The 20,894-nt window shown below is 43.7% G+C and overlaps 1 protein-coding gene across 1 annotated transcript; it reads left to right on the forward strand.

The window, feature by feature from the left end:
• The first annotated feature begins 1,366 nt into the window (after window positions 1-1,366).
• On the forward strand, window positions 1,367-19,723 carry LOC136652552 (vomeronasal type-2 receptor 26-like). The gene is made up of 5 exons (XM_066629490.1): window positions 1,367-1,645; window positions 10,519-10,641; window positions 11,702-11,800; window positions 18,370-18,442; window positions 18,807-19,723. The coding sequence occupies exons 1-5, from the start codon at window positions 1,367-1,369 to the stop codon at window positions 19,721-19,723; spliced, it is 1,491 nt and encodes a 496-aa protein (XP_066485587.1).
• Window positions 19,724-20,894: the final 1,171 nt, after the last annotated feature.

The raw sequence follows: 20,894 nt of genomic DNA on the forward strand, positions 1-20,894 counted from the left end.
AAGATACAACACATAAGTCAAAATGTTGAAACAAGGAAATACAAATTTCATATTAGAAGCATGATACTGATGCAGCACAGGTTCTTTGGGAAAGAACCCAAAGGTTTCCATTCTCTTCCAAGGATGGAAGAATCGTCTTCCAAGAAGTCCTTCCTTCACAGGAAGAATGCTTTTTCTAAGAAGAGGTAGCCTACTTAACTATTCTTTTCCATCTCCTTTCAAATGACTTGGCCTCTTGTCTGGGTGAAGTTGAGGGACATCTGCCTCTGCTGGGCTCACATCGAGTCCCTTTACTGTTGTATGCTGATGATGTGGTCCTGCTATCTCAATCACGTCTTGGTTTAAAACTTTTGGTTCTTAAATGTGTAGGTTACCTTACATCAAACAAACATTTCCTCAGTTTTGATAAAACTAAAATTATGATCTTTAGTGATGCTTGGAGGAAATATTCCTGGCCTTTCAGAGGAAGGCAGATTGAGCAGGTAAAATGCTTTACCCCCACACCCACAAATAAAGAGTCCAGACTTCGGCTTGGATGCAAATGGGCCACTTTATTGTGTCTCAAACTGCAGCAGGGCAATAAACTATAACCTCAAGCGTGCGGGGCTATATGGGGGAAACGGTCCTAGCCGTCTGCCTCCCCCTGCAAACTCATTGGGCGTACCGCCTGGCTCGAGGCCCCAGCTGTCAATTGCCAGCCTAGGTCTTTCAACGCCACCCCCAAAGGGGGCAAGACAGTCAGACTTCAGACCAGTCAATAGAGCCTCACAGCCTGACAGTCCAGGCAAGGGGTTCACCTGCCTGCCTCCTGGAGCTGTTCAGGCATCATGGGAGCGGTTCAGGCTCACCCCTCACCTTGCTGCCTTGGATGGACACTGAGCCAGAAACATACCTACCCAGCCCCGCATGTATCCTGCCACAGGGGAGGACAGCCTAGCGCTTGTCCTCACCACTCCCCACAAGGATAAAATTCCTCAAGCCCTGCTGTAGGTCCGCTAAGAACTAATCATTGCCCATTGGTGACAAATGCACCCCATCACTGTGGAACAGGGCAGGCTGCCTAATCCCAATAGCAGGGTGCTGGATTACTGTCCCGCCCTGCTCAACTACTACCCTTCCCAGGTACGCATTAACTCTTTTTATGGTGACATCTATTCTACGGATGCTCTGCACCCCGCACCAAACATGCTGGGGGAGGAGATTGGACCAAAGGATAGCAATCCCCGGGAACCAGCTTCTAAGCATTGAGAACTCCCTGTGGGCCTGAAGCCTCAAAGACATTGAAGTCCTCTGGTCCAGGTCGATTTCCCCTAGATGTACCATGATTACCTGGGGAGGGGGATGCCATTCAAGATAGTTAAGCAGCATGGGCAAGAACTGTCCCCAGCACATGCCCCTTCTGGCAGCCCAGGTGACACTGGCCAGGCCACCCAGTCCCAACTGGGAGTCGAACCCACTGGCCAATGCTCTTTTCCGGGCCCAAGAGACAATTGAGTGTCCGCAGATCAGGACCCTCACCAGAGTCGACCAACGCAGACCTGCAACAGAAAAGGTAACGCAAGCCACAGATATGGAACCAGAACAAGATGCCATAGGCAACACGACCAGCGACTCCAACCGGACCATCCCTCCACTTAACACCAAGGCTGGCAATGCCAGTCAACATGCCCCCCCCCCAACCACTGCGGGAGCCCGATAACACAAACTCCGGCCCCCGCGACTGGTGGGCCTCAGCAAACATAATATTCAAAGGCATCTGAGCGCCATCGCCCAATCCTCTGAATAGCTCCCAGGTAGTAGTAGTAGTAGTAAACCTTTAATGGCATAAATACATCTGTAACAAATTCAACAAAACAATGACACCAAAAAGCATGCAACACAAGCGACACACATCAAAGAAAAATATATCCACAAAGAGTAAACTGTTCAACCAACCAATACTATGACTCAGGAATCACGGCTTAGGATCAACTATAAAGCGTTCTGGAAATTCCCAAAGCAAGTGAAAAAAAAAACAGGTCACACATTTTGCAAAGACAAATTAACTTGTCTAAAAGCAGGAGTTTTTGATAGAACAAGAGCCAGGTATCTGGCAACAGCAAATGTCAAGGATCTAATAGCATCTTCCATAAACCTTGAAAGAGAGAATTCACATGAAGGAGGATAATAGGAAAACCAGGTGGCTAAATATAATTTTCGTATAGAAGAATGATGAAAACAGAAAAAGAATATATGAGACAGAGTGTCTGGAACTTGTTGAGGAGATAGACCATGTTGAGGAGATAGACCAAAGAAAAGAGGAGAACAAATGGGATTGAGGGTACTTTTGAGAAAATTAAATTCAGCCAAGAAAAGATTCTCCCTAATAATACTGTAGGCTTGTTGTAAGCTTAAATCTGCTAATGCTTCGATAGAAAGATTAATGGAAGAGAGTTTTGCTTCCACTGATCGAAACCAAGAGGAGACATAGGAATCCTTTAATAGAACCGAAATAAGAGAATCAGGGGACGGAGTTAAGTGAATTTTGAGCCAAAATTTAAATGTTAACAACCAGGCATAGGTGGAGGGAAGATGAAGACCTAGCTCTATTAATATAGAAGAAAGACGAATAAGGTTAGGAATTCCAAGAATCTTCCGAAAGAAGGAAGCAGCTAACCAATCAATATCCTTGGTAACTGCTTGTATCCAAATGGAACTCCATAAAATAAATGGGAAATAATCTTGGATTTAAAAATTTGAATTGCAGCAGGAATGAATTGATTTTCGGAATTAAAATGAAAATTTACGATAGCTGAAAGGTGAGTGTTAGTGGAAGAAATAATTGCCTTTTTGTGAAGAGACCATGATAGTTTGTAGTGAAACAGAAGACCTAGATATTTAAAAGATTTGACTTGAAGGTACGAATGAGAATTGATTGACCAGATGGAAGGGGACCAGTGTCGGGAAAAAAAACATAATTTGTATCTTTTTAGAATTAATGATGAGATCATTCTTCTTACAGTATGATTGAAACTTAGTTATAAGTTCCCCTAGCCCAGATTTAGTTAAAGCCAAGAGAACAGCATCATCTGCATAGAGCAATATAGGAACCGGAAGATTACTAATTACTGGAAGAGAAAAAGAATTTGTCGCTAAATGAGAAGGGAGATCTGCCAAAAATAAATTAAATAGTAGGGGGGGCAAGGATACATCCTTGCCTCAAACCCTTATTAATTGGAAAGCTAAAAGAAAGAACATTAGAAAAGGGAATACGTACTTGACAACGATTATGAGAATGAAGGTGACGAAGTAAAAATAATAAACGGAGTTCAATTCCCCAATTATTGAGCTTATTCCATAAAAGATCTCTATTTATAGAATCGAACGCACCTTGAAGGTCGATAAAAGCAACAAATAAACTAGATCTGTTAAAAATAGAATATTTCTCTGCTAAAAATGATAAAAGAAAAGCATGGTCAAGAGTAGAAACTCCTGGGCGAAAACCAGATTGTTCAGTCCCTGGAAGGTTATTTGAGCGCGCCCAGGACAATAATTTAGAAAAGAGGAATTTGGCATAAATCTTCCCGATGCTGGACAAAAGACTAATTGGTTGGTAATTAGACGGAAGAGCTGGATTATCTTTCTTAAAAATTGGAAAAAGAAACGAATGCCGCCATACGTCAGGAAAACAACCCGAGGTGTTAATCAGGGCGAAAAGTGAAGCTAGAGGGTTTGCCCACCAACCAGGATTGCTTAACAGGACCTCATTAATTATGAGGTCAGGGCCTGGAGCTTTGGCAGGTTTAAGAGAGATAATTAGATCATGAATCTTGGTCAGGGAAACCGGTTTCCATTCGGGAAGATTCTGAAGGGCATCATTTAGGAAAGGAGGGGGAGGATGAGAATAAAAGGTTTTGGAAAAGTAATCTACCCAAGTAGCCTCTGGAATTGGAATTGGAGGGTGTATAACGTAAGGGGGACGACACGCCCTTGTAACTGCAGACCAAAAGGCCTTGTTGTTATTGGACACAATGGCTTGATGTAGAGAGGACCACTTTTTAAGGGCATAGTGTTGCTGTTTATCCTGAAACTTTTTACGACATTCACTTCGAAAACGAAAATAATTCCTTAGATTATAACAGGAAGGACAACTACGGATAGAATAAAACAAAGAGCGAACTAGCTTTTTAAGCCTCCAACATTCTGCATCGAACCATGTATTGCTGGCATGGGAAGAAGGTAGATTTGGACTAAGATCACTCAGGTGACCAACCAAAGAAGTAGTTAAAGAGTTAAAAACTTTAATCACGTCAGGACAGGTCTTAGAAGAGGATAAATCTTCTAAAAGAGAAATAGTCATAGGAGCCTGAGTCCAACAAGCTAAGCCTTGCTCTGCTGCAGGAGTCCATCTGTAGGGACGGGTTGGATTTGGGGAAGGCAAGGAGAGGGAAGGAGCCCCAGAAGGGATTTGAAGGGAAAGGCAAATAGGTGAATGATCACTTTCCGAACGGGGACTAACATAAAAATCAGAGAGGAGGGGATCAAGGTCTGAGGAAATTAAAACATAATCAATCACGCTAGCTCCTCTAGGAGAAAGATGAGTATACTCTCCAGGGATGTCCCGACCCCTGGCGCCATTTAAAATAAATACATTTGCTAAAATACACACATTTAAAAGGATGGAGCAAAACTATTTATTGAAGAATCTTTGGAATGTCTTGTCTTTGAGAACCAGGGGGGAATTTGGTCTACAAAATGCCAATTCATAAATTGAGCTAAAACTCAATTTTAGAATTGGAAGAACCAATTCTAGAATTAAAAACTCCAGAAATAATCAGGGAAGCCTGGGGATGAGATTTGGAAGAAACAGACACAATCTCACTAAGATCTGCCCATATATCTGATGGGGCCAAATTCGCTGGGGGGATATACACGTTAAAAAGGAGAATTTGAACTGTTTTAAACTGAAGAAACAAAATTTGGAAATAAAGTAAATTAGAATGAAGCTGTGTAATGATATAAGGGGATCCAGACCTGGCAAAACAACAAAGACCCACACAAGGTCTTCCAAAAACATTCCTCTTAAAAGCAGGAGTAGAGAAAGAAGTATAACCTGTTAGAGTCATTGGGGACGTAGACCAAGTTTCCTGCAGCAGGATAAGGTCAAACTGGGAAAGAAATCTGATAAAATCTTTGTCAGAACGCTTGGAAGACCAGCCTGAAATGTTCCAGGTTATAATAGTTAAAGGGGGGGGGGATGAAGAGACAGGAAGAGAGAGCTGTAGTCAATGAGTGAGTGAACTGGTGGAATCTACTACAGAGACTAAAGGGGATGGGGAGGGACAAGAGGACTTTAGTGGGGAAAGGTAAAGAAGGAGAGGATCAGAAGAGGGTGAGGAATCCACCACACTATTGCTCCTACAAATCTTCTCCTGTACATCAAGGGGGGCAGGGACATCACATAGAACAAGGGCATCATTAGTCAAAACAGGGGAAGGGGCTGGAGACATGGAAGGTTGTCCCTGCAGGGAAGAAGGAGGGCCCATAGGAGACTTAATAGAGGGGAGACCCCTTTGAGCAAGATCCAGGCTGCTATAGGAGGAAGTCTCAGAACCTACAGTGGCAGTCGAGGGTTTGGAATTGTTAGATAGAAAAAAACTAGTAAAGTTATCGAAATGAGGGTCGTTAAAAAAAAGGCACCTGGACTGGGGTCAGGGATTTCATTAACAGGCAGGGGAAAACCATGATCCTGATATAATACACTCTGAGATAGAGGCCCCTTATCTCGAGCTAATAAGCAATTTGCGGATGGCTGTGCTGGCCTGGGCATGCAGAGGACATAATCATCAGTATTGAGAAAATTTGCAACAGCCCTTGAGTTTGCTTTAAGTTCATCTGTCATTTCGGCCCGTGCTGGAGCAGCTGAAATTAAGGTGGTAATCGAAAGATCGTTAAGCTTCTCCAGAACAACAACATACTTGGTAAAATCAGGGTCCGAAACGGCTCTCACTACATCACAAGAAGTGGGAGAGACGTAGGTGGCAGGGGAAAATCGCACAGATGAAGAGGAAAGATGCTGAGCAGAGCTGTCAATGCTGACGTCATTAGAAGCTGAAAAGGAGTGAGCTGGAGCTGTGAATAGACCATCTGAGCTAGAAATGGAACAATCCATCTCTGGCTCTGTAGGTGAAACTCTAGAGATTGTTTTCTGAGTGGATTCTGTGATTTTTCCATCTATTTCTGTAGCACAAAAAACGTTGGGAGAATGGATCCTATTCAAACTAGTTAGTTGTTCCATATCTATTTTTCAACTGGAAGAGAGAGAAGAGCAGGAAGGTGGCTTTGGAGTCTTTGTGACTTTCTTTTTGAATTTCATCTGAGGTTCAGCTTGTTTAAATACTCTCTGGATAATAATATTGCAAGATCTCAAATGAGATCGGATGTTGAGCAACTTATTAGAAATGTGGACAGAGCTAAAAGATAAAAAAAGTTGTTTAAAATTCAGACGGGTGGGAAGAAAAAAAAATTCCAATAACTCCTCAGAATGAAGTTCATGATTCAGCAGCTGCGATAGGGAGTTCAAAATTCTTGGCTTGTTAGTCCAAAGAAATGCATCATAATGAGGAATGTGTAAAACAATGTCTGTAGGACGCAATAACAGCTGGGTTTTACAAGCAGGCCCCACTGACCGATGATTGCTGTTAATCATTTCAGCTGGTGGTGAAGGGAGGGGGGTGGGGGTAAGGCTGGTTTCTGGTTCACTAGCTCCATTCCTTTTACACCAGGCAGCAAGCGGTGAGATGTTCTGAGACACAGAGTGAACCTGTTCTCCAATTCCACCCAGCCGCTCCAAAATCAACAATAAAGTATGCACAGACATCAAACAAGCATCGCTCAGCTGCTGTACCAGAATCTCCAGCCGCGAGCCAGCTCCTAAAGTTTGTTCACCCTTCCGGTCAAACTCCCCCTCGGGGGAAGAATTCTTTCTCCTCCTTTCCCCCCTTGTTGCTCCCTGGTCGCAGAATCCGGAGAGGGGCAGGCAGTGTCACCCAAGAAGGATAACAAGGGCGGCAAAGAGGAGTTATTACTCACGGCCCTTGAATCCTGTTCAGCCGGTTGCTCCTTTGCAGAAGAGAGATAAGAAACTAATTGAGACTGGTGATGTATTTTAAGTTTCTTTTCCCAGCCCTTCTTTTTTTTCTTCGCCTCCCTTGAATCCTTATCATCTGGGAGGTTAATTCTTATCCTTTTCTTTCCCCTAATTGGAGGCATAATCTGTTATATTTTAGTTGGAGGCAGGGAGAGAAGTAAAAACGCTGCTATCCGTTCCGCAGCTTACCGGAAGTCTCAGCTCCCAGGTATGGAAGCCAAGCCTGCATGGAAGCCAAGCCTGGCTGCTGTCAATGCGGCACCGATTCTAAAGGAATGCAGGCTGAACTGCCCGGCTGCCACTCCAAGCCTCTGTAAGGCGGCATTAAAAACCGCCCTGAACTGATAAACTGTCAGGGGGGAGGTGTTCTGGTGCCGAAAAAATGGCCTGTCTCCCCGGGGCGCCACGCGGCGGTAGTCCACGATCACCTGAACCGGACAGATATCCACAATGGCAGCTCTTTTCAGGTGGACCCCCTGGCCCTTGCCACGGGGGTGGAACAAACTGTGAGTGCGCAGACAGAAGTGGCACGAGGGAGGAGGGTCACATGCAGCAGTGGGCAAGCTTACCAGTATGACCCACTCCTTTGCAGCTCTACTCATAAGTAGTTTCATTGTGACCAGTCATTCAATGAGCCTGCTGAAACCATGCCATTACTCCCAGATGGCTGTGAATTACCACCACCACCACCCCCGCCGCCTTCTTCCCTCACTCGTCCAGGGATAAAACCTTCCAATTATCACTGGTTCCTTTAGAGATGGACAAGAGAGCCCAACTGCCTCCACCCTCCTGCTTCTCAATGCAAAACCAAAACATTCAGTCTTCCCTGCCTCCAGGCTGGAAATGCCCTGCTGCTTCCCCGGTCTGAATGATGGCCCCACAATGTCTTTCACACCTCAGAAAAAGTAAGCCAGCACACCCAGAAAGAGACAGACTTGATTCTGCATGCGTGGGGACTCGTTTCCGAGTCAGTGGCCTCAGACCGGAGTCAGTGCCAGAGTAAATAATATATAACACTAAATTCATAGCATGGGGTGGCTGCTTCGCCTTCTTTTTTATTTTTTTATAAGTCAAATAGCAGTTGGAGGACCTGCCATATGGAGCAACAGTTTGAGGATGTGGCCACAGTTCTTTAGGACTTTGCTTTGGTTCCACTCCTTATTATTATTATTATTATTATTATTATTATTATTATTATTAACAGTATTTATATACCGCTTTTCAACTAAAAGTTCACAAAGTGGTTTACAGAGAAAAATCAAATAACTAAATGGCTCCCTGTCCAAAAAGGGCTCACAATCTAAAAAGATGCACTCCTGATCTCACCTCTACACAATATTCCATTGGTTTGCAAACGTTTTAGAGGCCCTAGAGGCTGGAGCCTGATTTCTAAATGCCAAGGAATGTGGCTATAATGGTGATTGGGCAGGAGTGCTCTCCCCCAACCTGATAAGCAGCTTGTTGCACCCTTGATGCACATTCTGCACTGTCAGTTTCACAACCAAACAAAAATGGGGTCAAGTCCCACTAGTGGGTTTCAGACTCCCAGTTTGGGAACTGCTGCACGATTTGAAACAGAACAAGGTTTGCATTGACAAACCATTTGGTGCTTCTTTCTGTTTAAATGTTCACACAGGGGCATGACTGGAAATGTAACCATATGTCCTAAAATCCTAAACACCCCTACCATCCACCATTGTTTTGTTACATTAAATACTATCCCCACCGTTTCTTTAAAAAATTCCAACAGATCATTTTTCATATGTAGTGTAATAAAATTTGGCCCATCTGCCTAGCACTCCTTTATCAGATTTATCTAACATATAGCAATTAATCTATGGATAGAGGTGAAATCTGAATGGGGATCACAACGAAGGCAACCCACATCACACCATGGTCCCAATTCAGACTCCCTTCCACAAAATTGTATACCGTATGATCTTTGTAAACATGTATGTTTTTCATTTCACAAAGACGATCAGGGAGATGTTTAGATACTCTGTAATTATCCAAAGTACTGTGATTTCCTTCCTTGTGCAGTTGGTAAGAAATGCATCCATATTTCAAATGGAGGTGGATCTATTCTGAACTGTATCAGTGCCCCACGGAGGAACAGAGATCACCAAACATTTCTTCTTCAAAACATTTTGGGGAGACATCTCTGTGACCACACATGCTGCTGAGTGAGGTTCCTGTGAGGTTCCATCAGGATGCCAGCCACAGAGATATCATTGTAGCTGGAACTGTAGTTCAGGATGCAGAAGTTCAGATGCAGCTGGGTTAGACAGGCATTTGCCGCCCAGTGGCTATTTCTGCTCTTCCTGCTGCTGCTTCTCCCTTCTCTTCTCTGTTGGGAGAATGTGCCCAGTAAATGTGAATTTGAAGGAAGCTATGGGGATACTAGGCTAGGAGATGCTGTCATTGGTGGGGTCCTCTCTCTTTTATATCACGTACACACTGCAATCAATTTTCAGAGACTACCAGCAATGAAGGAAGGCAATTTCTCGTAAGTTATTTCTTGTTTGGTACCCATCATGCTATTTGAAATATGAAGACTATGAGATCAAACAACTGCACTGGGGTGGAATTTCAACAGGTGCAGCTTGTTGGGAAGAACAGGGTGGGGTTGGGGCAATGCCATGGTCAGGAAGAGAGCGGATATCTTTCAAAGCACCTCTGTTTATATCCTATCTCCCTTCCTGGCCACAAACTACCTACACATATTCACTTGGACTTGCACTAGCAAAATCACAGGTACAGTAGATCCATTGCAGCAGCAAAGACTTACTTCAGGACAAAGGAAGAAATGTTTCCTTATGTAATCATTTTTGTTCTGGTCAGATGAAGAGCTCCATTCCTGCACCCCTCTTCCTTACACCTCTTTAGTTTTGTTTCCTTTTCTCATTGTACTTGGGATGAGTTTTTCACTGTACAAACATATATCCAATAGTGTGGGTGTCATTGTCCCCTAAAATTGAGTGCTGTGCAAACCAGCACTAAAAAGGACATTGTTCTTGATGAGACAAGAACCTGACACTGATTGGCCAGAATACACTGCTCTGATTGACAATAGCTGTCAGTCATGCACAGGATGAACAACACTGTAGCAAAACAGTGCTCAAGGAAATGCCATTGTGGGTGGTACTACTGTAAATGTATATGTGGTGCACATGACAATGTTCTAGACCTTATCTATGCCACAATGTTAATCTAATTTCAGAATAGGGTACAAACATTATCAGCATGTCCTGGCCTTCCTTTTTGCCATTCATGAGATCAACAGGAATCCCAACCTCTTGCCCAACGTGACCTTGAGCTTTAAAATCTTTGACAACTTTTTTGAAGGAATGTCCACATATAAGTCCATCTTGCATCTTCTCTTCAAACAGCAAAGGAATGTACCCAATTACAAGTGTGGTAAGAAAGGTGATGTCTTGTCTGTCATTGGGGGATTCACGGTAGAGTATGTCATCCAAATGGCCAACATTCTTAGCCACTACAAGTTTCCACAGGTATGTACATTCAGAAGCAGGAATGGGTGGCATAAAACCGCTCTTCACTTATTTTATTATTTGGGACTTTATCAGTGAATGCCTTTTCTTAGAATACCAATCTTGTCACACTGATTTCAATACTGCTTAGTCATGTCTCATATTCTGGGGATACAAACCATAGAGGTGATTTTAATCTTTCAAAAAATGGAAGCTTGAAGCTCGGCAAAAAAATAGCTTGGACTGAATCAAATTCGTTACCCATTTCAGGACATTAAGTGATGGCTTGTGGACATGGTGAAAGGAAATGTGTTGTAGCTCATTGAGAGCACAACCCTATGCATGACTACTCAGAAGTAAGTCTCATTGTGTTCTATGGGCAGTAGCTTAGCTAATGATTGAGTAGTCCAGTGCTAAGCTCAAAATGTTGCCCCGGAAGTGATGTCACAACCGGAAGTGATGTCACACCTGGGCTTTTAAAAAAGTGAAAAGTGGGAAGAACAAACCTCCTCCTCCAGCAGCTCACCACTCACTTGCTCTGCTGCCTCAGTGACATATCTAAGGCATCTATCTGCTACCTGGGATCAAAGTTGTTTTTATTTTCTGGTTAATTGGCCACAACTTTTGATAGAATACAGATATTCCAATGCCATTTTGTTTCATCACATTCTGCATTAGATTACCTTTCCAATGATATATAACTTGATGGTATTATTCATACATACCAATATTTTCACCATTTTGGTCACTAGTGTCAAGCTCAGCTTGTTGTCCCGCTAAAGCTTGATGCCCATTGCAACTGCTACCCCCTGTACCCCCTTAGCTAAGCCACAGTCTATGGGGCTCCCTCCCAGGAAAGTGTGCATACAATTGCAGACTTACTATAATTTATTGATGGGAATGTATACAAAGATACATTATTCAGTATACTTAGCATCTCATTGAGAGCCCAACCCTATGCATGACTACTCAAAAGCAAGTCTCATTGTGTTCTATGGGCAGTGGTGTAGCTAATAAGTACACATATAAGTCCATCCTGGATCTACTCTTCAAACAACAAAGGAATGTGCCCAATTACAAGTGTGATAAGAAAGGTGATGCCTTGTCCGTCATTGGTGGATTCATGGTAGAGTATGTCATCCAAATGGCCAACATTCTTAGCCACTACAAGTTTCCACAGGTATGTACATTCAGATGCATGAATGGGTGGCATAAAACCACTCTTCACTTATTATATTATTTGGGACTTTATCAGTGAATGCCTTTTTTTAGCTTGAAAAGTATTGCAAAGGGGTAATGCAATGCAACAAGTAAACTGTTTATTCAGAAGAAATAACCATTTGAGAAGGTTCCTGAGATCTCAAGTTGTATAGGAGGACATAACAGGACTGATCTGTAATCCAGATGTGGGCAGAGAGACCTTCAGTTCTAAATAATAATAATAATAATAATAATAATAATAATAATAATAATAATAATAATAATAATGTTTGTCGGGGTCGCTGCCTCCCTCCCACCCCGACTGACCTGGAGAGGCAGGGGGAGGGAGACCCCACTGGCAGCAAAAGCCTCAGGAGGAGGAGGAGAGGCTGCCTGGACCCTGGGCGCGCCCGCCCAGCTGCCTGTTCCACCAAACACGAGGGAAAGAAGGGAGGCAGGGACCAGAGCCCCAGGCCCCTGTAAGGAAGTGGGAGGAGGGTGAGGGAGGAAGGGGGGAGCATAAGGGGGGAGGAAGGAGGGCTTCATAACGGAGGCCTGTGATGAAAGTGAGGAGGGCAAGGTGTGGAGCGGTTCCTGCTGCTCCACTGGTGAACACCACCCTCAAGAGACAGTGAGGAGGAGAAGGGTGCTGTGACCCCCTCCCTTTGGTCACCCAGCTGAGGCTCCTGAGGCACTCCCCTCCACCCTTCGTTAGGCCTCCTCTCCCTTGCTGGGAAGGCCTGGGAGGCAGGGAACCAAGCTCCACGGACGACATCCGCCTCGCCCCCACACGAAGCCTGACAATACTAATGTTGGTATTTATATACCGCCTTTCTTGGGCATCAAATTTCTCCTCAGACTTTAATTCAAGGTGGTTTGCATAGCAAGTCTTTCCAAACCCCGCAGGAACCTTTATAATAGAATAGTTCTGATCTTTCATACAAAGCCTCATTACAGCTGAATTCCTTCCCAGTCTGGCCGATTCTCCTCCCATGCGCCTTGACAGCAACTCCTCCCTGCCACTGATCATGCACTCGTTATCAGCATGTCGAGAGCTCCCAGATACTTCTGGTTGTTCCGAACTGGTGTCCCCAGATCTTCAGGCATACAAGGCAGCAGCTCTACCACTGAGCCAGACCTCTTGCCCTTAATATGCTTATCAGTGTAAAGCACCCAGGTTTGTATCCCCAGAAAATGTGTCATAAATGCAGCCAGTTATATACACTGTTCTTAAGCTTAAGCACACCAATCTTGTTACACTGATTTCAATACTGCTTAGTCATGTCTCATATTCTGGGGATACAAACCATAGAGGTGATTTTAATCTTTCAAAAAATGGAACTTGAAGCTCGGCAAAACAATAGCTTGGTCTGAATCAAATACATTACCCATTTCAGGACATTAAGTGATGGCTTGTGGACAAGGTGAAAGGAAATGTGTTGTAGCTCATTGAGAGCACAACGCTATGCATGACTACTCAGAAGTAAGTCTCGTTGTGTTCTATGGGCAGTGGCATAGCTAATGATTGTGTAGCCCAGTGCTAAGCTCAAAATGTTGCCTCGGAAGTGATGTCACAACCGGAAGTGACGTCACACCCGGGCTTTTAAATACAGGGAAGAACACACCTCCTCCTCCCAGCAGCTCACCACCCACTTGCTCTGCTGCCTCAGTGGCATATATAAGGCATCTATTTTCTCCCATGGGTCAAAGATGATTTGTAGCCCCCCTCCCCCAGATAAAATAAATGAAAAGTGTGCCCCTGATTGGTTCAAGATACTGTGATGGGGTGAAGAGGGATGGTTTTTCTCCCCTTGCTAAATATAAGAGGGGCATCACTTGAAAAAGTGCCTTTTTACCCGGCTAGCACGGGTAACTCTATGATGATACATGGAAATGAGAGCTGAATCATATTAACACCTTCTTGGTTTCATGCTGTATCATGATAATATGTCATTGCAACAAGTCAGTAACATAATTACATGTCATTGGCTCTCAGAACAATTAGTGTCATAGGTCAGTTTTGAGTTAGAAAATCCACTTTTTGTTCCATAAGGTGGTTGTTTTTATTTTCTGGTTAATTGGCCATAACTTTTGATAGAATACAGATATTCCAATGCCATTTTGTTTCATTGCATTCTGCATTACATTACCTGTCCAATGATATATAACATGATGGTATTATTCATAAATACCAATATTTTCATACCAATATTTTCACAATTTTGGTCACTAGTGTCAAGCTCAGCTTGTTGTCCCGCTAAAGCTTGATGCCCAGTGCAACTGCTACCCCCTGTACCCCCTTAGCTAAGCCACTGTCTATGGGGCTTCCTCCCAGGAAAGTGTGCATACGATTGCAGACTTACTATAATTCATTGAAGGGAATGTATACAAGGATACATTGTTCAGTATACTTAGGATATCATTGATAAGCAAAAGTCTGGATTGTAATAAATACTTTGGTTTGGAAAACGGTGGTTAATTTTCTAAGCTGTTATGAGCCATGTTTTCCCCCATTAGATTACTTATGGCACGTATGAGAAACCAGCCACAAAAAATAATTTCCCTTCTCTATACTGGATGGCAATAAGGGAAGGTACTCTGCACACCGGCATAGTCCAGCTACTGCTGCATTTCCAATGGACATGGATTGGTCTTATTGTTTCAGACGATGATAGTGGAGAAGGCTTCCTGCAGAGGCTGACACCATTGCTGACCCGGAACAGCATTTGTGTTGCATTCTTAGAAAGGACTGTCATTTTCAAGGATATTAATTCTGATACCAGTCAAAATGCATTATTGCAAAATATGTACAGGATACGCTCCACACTTTTATTCACTACAGCCAACGTTGTTATTGTTGACGGGGACTCTCAGACTCTGAAATCATTGGCAGTAGTTTTATACGTAGCTGAATTTATACGTAAACGTCTTATAGGGAAGGTTTGGATCACATCCCCTCAGTGGGATTTCGTCAGCACTGATGACACTGATGGCTTCTGTGCAAAAACATTCCATGGGACTTTGTCTTTCTCAACCTCCACAAGGCCCGTGCCAGGATTCCAGGACTTCCTTCAGACTCTGAAGCCTAAAAAGTCACTTGCACATTTTCTCTGCTTTTTCTACAAACATGTATTCAGGTGTTGCAGTAATCTGAAAATTAAAACTTGTAAACACTGTACCGGAGAGGAGACACTGGAGAGCCTGCCTCAGACTGTATTTGAGATGGAGATGAGTGATGTGAGCTACCGCATTTACAATGGTCTCTATGCTGTAGCACATGCTTTAAATGCCATATATACGTCCAGGCCGAAAACAATGCTGAACAGAGACGCAGGCAAACCTTTGAACATTGAACCCTGGCAGGTATATTACTCACTGTATTGAAACAGTTATGTATGGTGCAATCCCAAGCACACTTACTAGGAAGATAATTGGAGCACAGTGGAAATCACTTCTATGTAAACTTGCTGTGGATTGAATGGGTGGTGTGGGTGAAATCATGTTCCCAGGCACATGGGGGGGGGCATATTGCTAAAGCTAAGCAGATCTGAAGCTTGCAGGACTTTGATGACAGACCTCTTGGATATCCCATGCACATTGCTTTACAGCCCAAGCCTATGCATGTCTACTCAGATGTAAGTCCATTGCGTTCAATGGGGTTGACTCCTAGGAAACCGAATAGGGTTGATGCCTTAAGTTCCAAAATGTAAGAAAAGTGGAACATAACAGGAACGTGTGATTCAAGCCACAGGTGAGACAGAACTGCCCCTTTGTAGCCCATGGAAAAGTGCCACAGCTGTCCCGCCTGCTTCCACCTGATGAGGCTCTCTTTACAACCGAGAAAGCAGAAGCAAGGAGAGGCTCCTCAAGTGTAAGCAGGCAAGTTTACAGCACCAATGAGCTGCACCATAGCCCCAAGTAAAGGAACAATTGTTTCCTGACCTCGACAAGGGCTCTGTGACTACCCCCACACTGCAGGATGCAGAGCAGGCCCCATTGGCATAGTTGCATCAGTGCTGCAAAGTTTGGATTGGGCCCATAGATGTGGACAAGTTGGATATGATGGTGAGCTGAGAGGAGAGGAAGATGAGGAAGATCTGCCAAGCGTATTCTAATACGTTTCAATAAATGAAAAAAGTTCTTTTAACTTGAACATCTCAGGTTTACAGGTGCCTTTTCTGACCAGGGGTTTGGTAACACAGTGCGCAATATATATTGAAGGTATCAGGTGTTTTTTATTTTTGTCCAATCTAGATGCACTCTTTTTTGAACAATGTCCACTTTAACAATGGTGCTGGCCATGAAGTCTGGTTTGCCAAAGAGGAACTGTCTTCTGGACTTGATGTCATCAACTGGGTCACTTTCCCCAATCAATCCTTCCTTAAGATCCGAGCTGGAAAGTTTTCTCCAAGTCAAGAGTTTACCATCCATGATAAGGCCATTGTGTGGAATAGCAGATTTCAGCAGGTATGGCTAAAATCCTTCAGCAAGGTCACCTCTTCTTTTGCTTGGGAACATTCCTGAACATGACAGCATTCCTGGAGGCATGCACTGCATGCTATGGTGGGGGCAGGATGGAGAGGCCTTTGAGATGTAAAGGAGCATACTTTCCCCTTACCTCTGTATAGACCCCTTTACAGCCTAGGGGTCTCCTTTTACCTATGCCAGCTCTATAACTGGTATCAGCCCGAGGAGAGCCCGAGAGTGGGGAAGCTTAAAAACTAGGGGATAGGATTTGACATGCATGACTCCCACCAGATCAACCCCTTCCCTCCCTGACCGACCCCTTATCCTCCCCTGAAGTGCCCAATTACTCCTCCTCTCTGCCCAATACCCAACCCTGCCAACAACTTACTTGAGTCTCCATTTGTGGCAGCCAGAATGTGTCCTGCAATGCTGGAATGTGAGTCCTAGCAGTGCAGGGTGACCAAAGGATTTTACCCCTGAAGTGCAATTGTATACATGACTACTCAGAAATAAGTCTCACTAGGTTGAATTGGGCTTACTGCAGGGAAAGTGTATATAGGATTGCAGCCTTACAGTCACAGTTGGTATTGTACAAGTCTTGTAGGAATGCTGAAACAAGCCATTAGTACATATACCTAAAGTTATTATCCAAATGAATTTTAACTGATCTATTTTCCCCAAACATCCCAGAAGCTCTAAATCTATCCGCACTTACCTCGAGTAAGACCCATTGACTATCACTGTTAAAAGCATATACATGCTTTTAAAATTACAGATCTGAAACATTTCCCCAACTTACATACCATGGTAGCATAAAGTCTAATATATTAAAAATAGAATGCACATTGAAATGAATGGGGACCCATCCAAAATTGGGTCGCAACTCACCTAATGTGTCCTGACCAACAGTTTGAGAAACACTGAATACGACTGCAGCCTTGAGTCACAGATCGGTATTATCCAGGTTTTGTAGGATTGCTATGACTACACCATTAGTACACATGCCTAAAGTAAATATCCTCATCCACTTTAATCTAAACTTGTACTGGGTCTTTCCTGTCCTCTACAGACACAGAATAAAATCATTTTAAACATATTTGCAAGGCACATAGCCTATCAAGTTGATTAATCAAATATCTATATTGAGGAAAAGATGATAAATAAATATACCTATATTGAGAAAAATATCAGATAGCTGGGGTTTGAGTTGGGCCCCACTCACAGGAGGGCCCCACCTTTTCACAAGTTGAAACACACAGAAAAAAGGAGGATGTCCCTAGTGTTGAGTAATAAAAGACAGCTTCCTCTTATGTCCCATTCTTTTTATTCTTAAATGGTACCCCATTCAGAATCTAATTGCTATTGGGCACTCGCGTACCATGGAGGGTAAAGGGGGACAGACGTCCCAGGGTTCCACCCTTCTGCCCCCCTGCCAGCATCCATGCCTGCATCCATGCCTCCCAACCACCACTTTCACCACTTTCAGCTGCCCTTCAGAGACCTTCTGAATCCTCTGGAAGGTTTCTAAAAGCCCTTATGTTTAAAGCCCTTATAAGAACTCCAGAGGGCCAGAGGAGACCACGTGCGGCCTGGACGCGATGGTAAGGGGTGGCAACCGGTGAGGGGGGGCAGTATTCTCTGATCCTGACACCGGGCAGCACAGGGGCCAGGAATGCCAGTGCAATTGCCAATTCCCTGATGAAATAAAAGCACGCTGAGTTTTCTGCTAGCAGAAAGGCACTTTGGGATTAAACCAAATCCTGGTGTATTTCCTACTTCTTTTGGACTGTGCTCTGAACTGCTTTGAGACCCAGTAGGAAAAACAAATCTCTCTGCCGACTCTCCATGTAGTCAAATACCACAGGAGTCTACAGCAAGTCACTGGCAACAGGGGAGTTCTCTGTTGCTGGTCAGGATCAAGTTGATCTCCTGTTCTTGATAAGCTGAAGTGCACTGGAAGAGAAGGATGGTCGTGGTGGTGGGCATCCAATGTTTGCTTCAGCGTTTCTTCCCCTTCTTTCTTCTTAGAATCCGCCTGGTTCAACCTGTGTTGAGAGCTGCCGTGTCGGACACAGCAAGACGGTTCGAGAGGGAGAAGCAATCTGTTGCTATGATTGTACTTCGTGTCCAGATGACATGATATCTAACCAGACAGGTGATTGACAGTGCCCTGAATTTACAGGAAATATTTGCAAATATTTGTCCACCCTAACACCATAACATATGCCTAGGTATGGTCTGTTCTTCTCCGAATACTTAAATCATGATGCACGGTTTCTTAAAGGGAAACTGGTTACAATGATAACAAGGGAGGAACCTTGAAAGACCTCAGAGGCAGTCCATTATACAGTTCAGTGCACTTAACTCCACTGGTGCCTGTCACTTGCTGCTTTTGTCATTCCCCTGATAGTAAGCATTGTTCACCAGGAAAGTGAGGAATTCTTGTCCAACATTTGCTTTCAACCTTGCATCATTCTTCTGGATTCATAGTACTACTGACACTCTCTTTGTCCTTTCAGATGCAGCTCATTGCGTCAAATGCCCAGAAGATCAGTACCCAAACAAGAACCAAGATCAATGTATCCCCAAACAGACAGTCTTCCTAAACTACGAGGATCCCTTAGGAATTGGTTTGGTTTCTATTGCTTTTTCCTTTACAGCAATAACAGTTATGGTGATACTGATCTTCTTAAAAAACTGGAACACTCCCATTGTTAAAGCCAACAATCAAAACCTCACCTGCATTCTTCTCAGCTCCATCCTGCTTTGCTACCTTTCCTCCCTTCTCTTCCTTGGAAAACCTAGCAAGGTGTCCTGCCTTCTCCGACAATCAGCTTTTGGCATCATTTTCTCTGTGGCTGTTGCTTGTGTTTTGGCAAAAACTGCCACTGTGGTCCTGGCCTTCATGGCCACCCAGCCAGGGAACAGGATGAGGAAATGGCTGGGGAAAAAAGTGGCCCACTCCATTGTTCTTTCCTGTTCCCTCATTCAAGTGGGGATTTGCACTGTATGGCTGTCCACCTCTCCTCCATTTCCAGATGCTGACATGCACTCCCAGACTGAGCACATCATAGTGGAGTGTAATGAAGGGTCGATCATCATGCTCTATTCTGTCCTGGGCTACGATGGTTTTCTGGCCCTAACCAGCTTCACAGTCGCTTTCCTTGCCCAAAAACTGCCAGATACTTTCAATGAAGCCAAATTCATCACCTTCAGCATGCTGGTCTTCTGCAGTGTGTGGGTCTCCTTCATTCCTGCTTACCTGGGCACCAAAGGGAAAGACGTTGTGGCCGTGGAGGTCTTTGCCATCCTGGCCTCCAACACTGGCCTCCTGACTTGCATTTTTCTCCCTAAATGCTATGTTATTGTGCTAAAACCAGATCTCAACTCCAAGCAGCTGCTAACAGAGAAGAGAAGTAATTCAATCGGATTCTAAGATGATAGTTGTTTTGCATGTTTTTCTCTCTATATGTTTCCATACAGTATGAATACTGGATCACAGCATATCACATTTTTAATCGTCCTGATTCTTTAGAATCCATTTGGTGGGGTGAGAAATCATTTCAGATGCAATAATTGCACCTTCTGGGTAGCTATCCACGGATAATGTTAATAATGCAAGATACAACCCAGAAGTCAAAATGTGGAAACAAGGAAATACCAAGTTCATATTAAAGGCATGATGCTAAGGCAGCACAGGTGACCAAAAGAACCCAATGGTTTCCATCCTCTAAGAATCGTCCTCCAGGAAGTCCTTCCTTCACAAGAGGAACACTTTTTCCAAGTAGGGATCTTTATAGCCTACTTGACTATTGGAAATTTGCATGCAGTATCTACTTTTTTTTCCAGTCATGGATATTTCTGGTCATGATGCAATAACCCAGCTTCTTCTGAACATTATGATGCGCTGCTTCTCAGTCATGTTACTTAGAACTGGTTGTTTTCTTTCAACTTTCATCACCTAGTTCCCGGCCACTTAGACATAATGAGCTCTAGGCTGGTGCATCAGATCAGAATATGCACCCAACTCTGCTGCACTGGTGGGGTTGCTGGGTCAGAAAGAGAAAGATCTCGATATACCTTCAGAGGCATCAGAGGGGTGTGTGTGTGGAAGGTGTGTACCAGACCAGATGACACCCTCAGGGGCATGGCACCACTAGTGGCCAACATTTTGGAAACTTTTGGAAAATGTGTATTTCTGAATAAAAGCACAATGTTATATATCATTGGAATAATAATTTCATGAAGAACGTAATGAAACAAACCATGTTGATTTATCTGTATTCTGTCATATATTATGGCCAACTAATCTGAAAAAGAGAACCCAACTGCCTTACGTAACAAAAGTGAATCTCTTAAACTCAAAACTGACCAATGAGACAGATTGTTCCAAGAGCCTATGATGTGTTATTGTGACTCAGTAGGCAACCAATAAGGTGCTTATATGCAGAGATGGGCAAGTGAAGCACAGCTTGACCTGAGTCAAGTTATGAGTCTCCACCCCCTTTAACCTGACACAAAAAGGAGCCCTAACAAGCAGTGGCATAGTTACCTCATTTGACACCCAGGGCCCATCAATTGTTGTCACCCCATACAACATCATTCAT

Source organism: Tiliqua scincoides, chromosome 5, assembly GCF_035046505.1.
Source record: "Tiliqua scincoides isolate rTilSci1 chromosome 5, rTilSci1.hap2, whole genome shotgun sequence".
Lineage (NCBI taxonomy): Eukaryota > Metazoa > Chordata > Lepidosauria > Squamata > Scincidae > Tiliqua > Tiliqua scincoides.